The sequence below is a fragment of the Colletotrichum siamense genome, assembly GCF_013390195.1.
Source record: "Colletotrichum siamense strain Cg363 chromosome Unknown KSG_Cg363_contig03, whole genome shotgun sequence".
Taxonomy (NCBI): domain Eukaryota; kingdom Fungi; phylum Ascomycota; class Sordariomycetes; order Glomerellales; family Glomerellaceae; genus Colletotrichum; species Colletotrichum siamense.
Genome location: NW_023501016.1, coordinates 5093680 through 5098523, shown reverse-complemented (window position 1 = coordinate 5098523; position 4844 = coordinate 5093680). Strand labels below are relative to the sequence as shown.

General features: G+C 56.2%; 1 protein-coding gene across 1 annotated transcript; it reads left to right on the top strand.

Moving 5' to 3' along the window:
* CGCS363_v005328 (uncharacterized protein) lies at positions 1-2985 on the top strand (the record flags this gene model as incomplete). Its single annotated transcript, XM_036637177.1, has 1 exon — positions 1-2985. The coding sequence occupies one exon, from the start codon at positions 1-3 to the stop codon at positions 2983-2985; it is 2985 nt and encodes a 994-aa protein (XP_036497040.1).
* Between the last annotated feature and the right edge of the window lie 1859 nt (positions 2986-4844).

The window sequence follows — 4844 nt, the reverse complement described above, 5'->3', positions numbered from 1 at the left end:
ATGACCGACCATCCCCAGCCCGTCACGCCTAGCCATGGCCACCAGCTGCGCCCCCCGAGGCGCCAGTACCGCCTGTCCGACGAGCAATCGCCCACACGAAACCGACCCAACGACGAATTGTTGAACCGCCTAACCCCCATGACCGCCGTCGAGATGCTTCAATCACCAAGCACCGAATTGAAACAGTGCCTTGACAACTGCACCGTTAGCGAGCAGGAATTCGCTATGCGCGCTGCCGTTGCGAGCCGCAAGATATACGAATGGCTCGAGGAGCTGTCCGACTGGCCCTGGCCCGAAGCCTCCGGCTCCGCAGGCTTCGAGATGCCAGACCCTCAGAGGCGGCAATCTTCAGACCAAGGAGACGACACGACCTCCCGAGATGATGCCGAATATATGGGGAGCTTACCTGCCGACGACGTCCTCCGGTACGAGGACAGGGTGGATGGCATTTCTCACGACATGGACGAGTTGCGTATCGAAGATATCAAAAGTCACGTCATGCACAGCCACATCATTCCCTTATCGAGACCCGGAACGCCAGTTTCAACAGATTCCCGATCTGTTTCTTCTCTGCTCGCGTACAACCGCATGGATGACTTGACGGCTCTTCTCACAGCAATAATCATTCAATCACTGCCGAATCTTTCCAAACTCTGTCGCCTGCTGAAGGTTTGGCACATCAGACTGTCCGTCCTTCGTCGCATACCTGCTTTGCTAGCTGGCATTGCAGAGGCAGAGTTCGCCCTCGAATCCGCGTGGGATGTGCTATCATCGCCAGCAAACACGCCGCCGGTGGAAGACGCGGCTGAAAATGACGAGTTGTCTCAGCTCAAGCAAGCTTACACCGTTGTGAAAGCAGTGCTGGAGAAGCAAATCACAAAGTCAGGGCGCAGCCTTGATTACATGCTCGACAGCTTGGAAGGGTTGCAAGATACCCTGCCAGATGACTGGCTTGATCGGATGGAGAAGATTGAGCGGAACTACGCGGAATGGGTTGCCGTCGGCGAACAAAAGATTCGGGAAGGAGAATGGGCCAAGCTCATGCGCCAGAAGGATTCTATCTCAACCACGCCAACTGAGCCGGCGAGTGTCTCAATCAAACAGCCGCCGGAGGTAACTACGAATGGGTCTGAACAGCAAGCTCAGAAAACATCCACCAAAGACACTGTTGAGAAGACCGCAAGCAACCCCCAAGTCAATGCTAGCTCTCTGCCAGTTGTTGCGGACGACCCGAGGACGGTCACTCTGCCTGTCGCCGTCAAGAGTGAGCCTTCAAAGACAGAACCAGTCACCGACAAGAGCGAGAGCAATTCCATCATTTTCCACGCCGACGCCACCCCTGAACAATCAGAGGGCTCCGACGAAGAAGCCCCTGAGGTGTCTCCTTCCCAGCTACAAGCACACAAGAAGGCGCACTCAACGACAACGGCAATTGGTCTTGATGGCTCCGCTGAGGCTTCCAAAGCCAAGCGAATGCCTCTGACCGAGATGCGCAATGAAGAGCACACCAAGAAGAGTGACACATCCAGCTCTCGGGAAGGCAAGGCGAAGGAGGAAATAGTCGTGCCAATCATCAGAGCTAGCCATGAGGACAACACTGGCGCGCCCTCGACTTCGGTCGACGACGAGGGTGTCGAGATTCTGTCGGACACACCCGAGAGCGAAGATGAGCTGGAGCTGCCGCCACTGATCCGTCCTGGTCGGCGCGGCAGCAACGCATCGCAATCATCCACCGTCCTTCATGGTCACACCAGTCTGCTGGCAGATGCCACGAGTGACGCCCCTGAAGTCTCAGCTTCGCCGCCTCTGCCGCGTCAGAAGGCTGTAGAGACCGCCCGTCAACAAGCTGCCACCACACGTTTCATGAGCATCAGTCCGCCCAGCTCACCCCCGTTCCGGCCCAGCTTCAGAGAGGATAGCGCCAGTCCAATGGTTGGTCCACATGGAGACGGCCTGCTGCCGGCGCTCCCTCTCGAGTCTTCCTTCTTGGATGACGAGTTCGACACGTCTTTCACAACCGTCCCTCCGCCTAGAGCACCCTCAGATATCAGGTCAGACGATTATCTTCGGCAGCAAATCAGTGACATTCTTGACTCGATTCCGGCCAACATCAAGCTGGCCTCGGGTCCTCCGAAAGTGAACCTGAACCCTCCGCCACCGGATCTGCCTGCGAGACGGCTTAAGAAGCCATCCAGAGAAACGATGAGAAGATCCGCTTCCGCCATGTCCGTGACATCACGGACCTCTTCGCGAGCCCCTACACCGTACTTGACACTTGCACCTGCCTACGCCAAGAACCCCAGACCGAGGCGCCCTCAGGGCCAGCAGGACATCAAGGTTTACCACCTTTCCCGATCTACCGGAGAGGCTCCTATCAAGTTGTTCATTCGCTGTGTCGGTGAGAACGGAGAGCGTGTCATGGTCCGTGTTGGTGGTGGATGGGCTGACCTTGGAGAGTATCTGAAGGAGTATGCTGCACACCATGGGCGCCGCTCTACAGGTGCGGACAAGGCCAAGGTCGAGGTTCGAGATATTCCCCGTCCGACAACGAGCCACAGCCGGGGGCCGACATCAAGTCCTCCGAGCCGGCCGGCTTCCGCTTTGGACATGTCTCCGATGACTCCGCTGCATGTGCGAAAGGCTAGGAAATCTTTTGGTGCGGCGGATCTCCCATCAAGTACATCTGTCCCAATGTACCTCCCCCAGACTCCAGCGGTGCCACCCATTCCAGACAAGTACACGCCGTCTTCAGAAGATTCCAACAGGTCACGGGCTAGCTCGCACGCCTGGGCCGAAGAGGACAGCTCCTTCCTGGGCCTTGCTGGTCCGACTGGTCGGAGAGTCGAGATGAGTGAGGAAAATCGCGCCTGGGTTGAGAGCGTCAAGGAGAAGGTTCGCCTCGCTAGCGGCGAGATGCGCAAGACCTCTGAGTTTGGCGACATGGGCAAAGTTGGGGGAACGAAACGGCTTTTCCGTAAAGGCTGAGTTCAGTCTTTGCAACCGGTGCAAACAATCAAACACGAACAGGCGTATGGGCATAGGCGACACTACCGCTGGAGCGAGACCGTCGACAGGATCATTTCTTTACAGGATGGAACAGGAGAGAGACTTGGGGTTAAGATGCTTTATGCATGAGCAAAGGGAGTTCTGGGAGCGTGTTGTTCATCCTCACGAGGCAAATCGTACCATGAAGGAACATTTCATTACATCATATCGAAGTTGGAACCTCACTGCAACGGCATAGCCTGGCTTTTTTCTTTTTCTTTCCCTCGCTCATCACCTACCTGCTCTCAAAGCACGCTGTTTTCTTGCTTTGTCATTCATACAAAATACCCCCTCGCATTCTCGGTGCATATTGCCAAACCGAGCGAGCCAGACAGTTCAAAAACAAATCATACCAAGTCCTACATTGAAATCGATGGTGACCCATGGTGATGAAGACCGGGAAGTGACATTTATAGCTGTTTCTATTAAAAGCTGCAGGCATGGGTGCCGCGGTCTTTCGATGTTCCGGTGAGAATGACGGGTTCGGACGTGGCAGAGATTGAAGACCACGAGGCCCTATAGATCGACAAGGCTTAGATTGGAATATGAGTACATCATTCCCCGGACTGCGGCCTCCGCGTGCCGGCAACCACATCCGTATCCCCCCGATGGCCAACCGGGCGCCGTACCCCGACGGCGCGGGGAGTCAGCCCGGGACCCCTATCTCGAGGAGGTAGAGACACAGGAGGGTGCAGCGGGAGAACGTTGGTCCCCCCCTCCCCTCCCCGTCCTCCCGTCCCTCCCCCCTGGCCTCCAATTTCGCGGTACACACACCCCCTCCCCATCCCACCCCGACCCAGCCCCCAACATGCGGAGGAAAACGGGCATGAGCATCTGCAGCCTTAGGAATCTCATCCCTGTGAGATTTGCATCCTGCGTCTGCGTCTGCTCTTCTCCCGTACCACCCACACAATCCACATCTCGCTTCTGTTTTTGGTGGTTCATTACGGAGACGGAGCTTATCTGGCCCTGTCAATGTACTGCGTACCACTCTTCCCCGCGTTGCGCCGATGGAGATGGTGGGGGGTGCGGTGTGGTGTGGTGTTGAGATGGGACAGGATGGGGTTTGCTTGTGTTTGTGTTGCCTACGGATACCTAACGTCGTGAGCGTGTTGGACGAACCGATGCCGAGGCGCTGGGGACTCGACCTTGCTTGCAGTACAGGGTGTCCGTGGATGAAATCCCGAGCCGGCGCCGACACGGGGGGGGTGGAGGTTGGTTGGTTGGTTTTCCCAGACTTTTCAACATTTCGTCTAGTCAGTCAAGTCACGATAAACTTCTTCTCACTGTTATGTTTTCTTTCATCCGGTGTCTTTTTGACGAACTCTCCCTGCCGGCTTGATTGTAATTGCACACGTTCTACAGTCACAAACAGATGGAGCAGCTGTTGAGCTGGACGAAAGACGAACGTCGCATCCCGGATGGATACCCAAGAAAACGCCGCTGGAGCTCCGTCCGACTTACCGAGGTGCCGAGTGACAACCTTATGGAGCCAAAGTCCGGGGAACCTATGCCGAGGGAACATGCAACCTAGCCCAGCCCACGCCCGCGTTCGTTGGGCGGCGTATGACGTTGATTGGATTGGCAAACATCCCCCCCGAGCTTGTTCGCTCTGCATCACGGTGTATGCATGTTCTGTTCTATCTAGACGTTGCGTCCCTGAGACGCCGCCGGTTCTCTAGCGCATGCCGCCTCTCCCGGGTTTTGCTCGTAAGTTGTCTCGGGGGGTTGTCAGGAGGGCGGGTAAAAGCCAATTATATTCCATTGTTTGGTGATTATGATTAGTTCGGCGTAAGTTT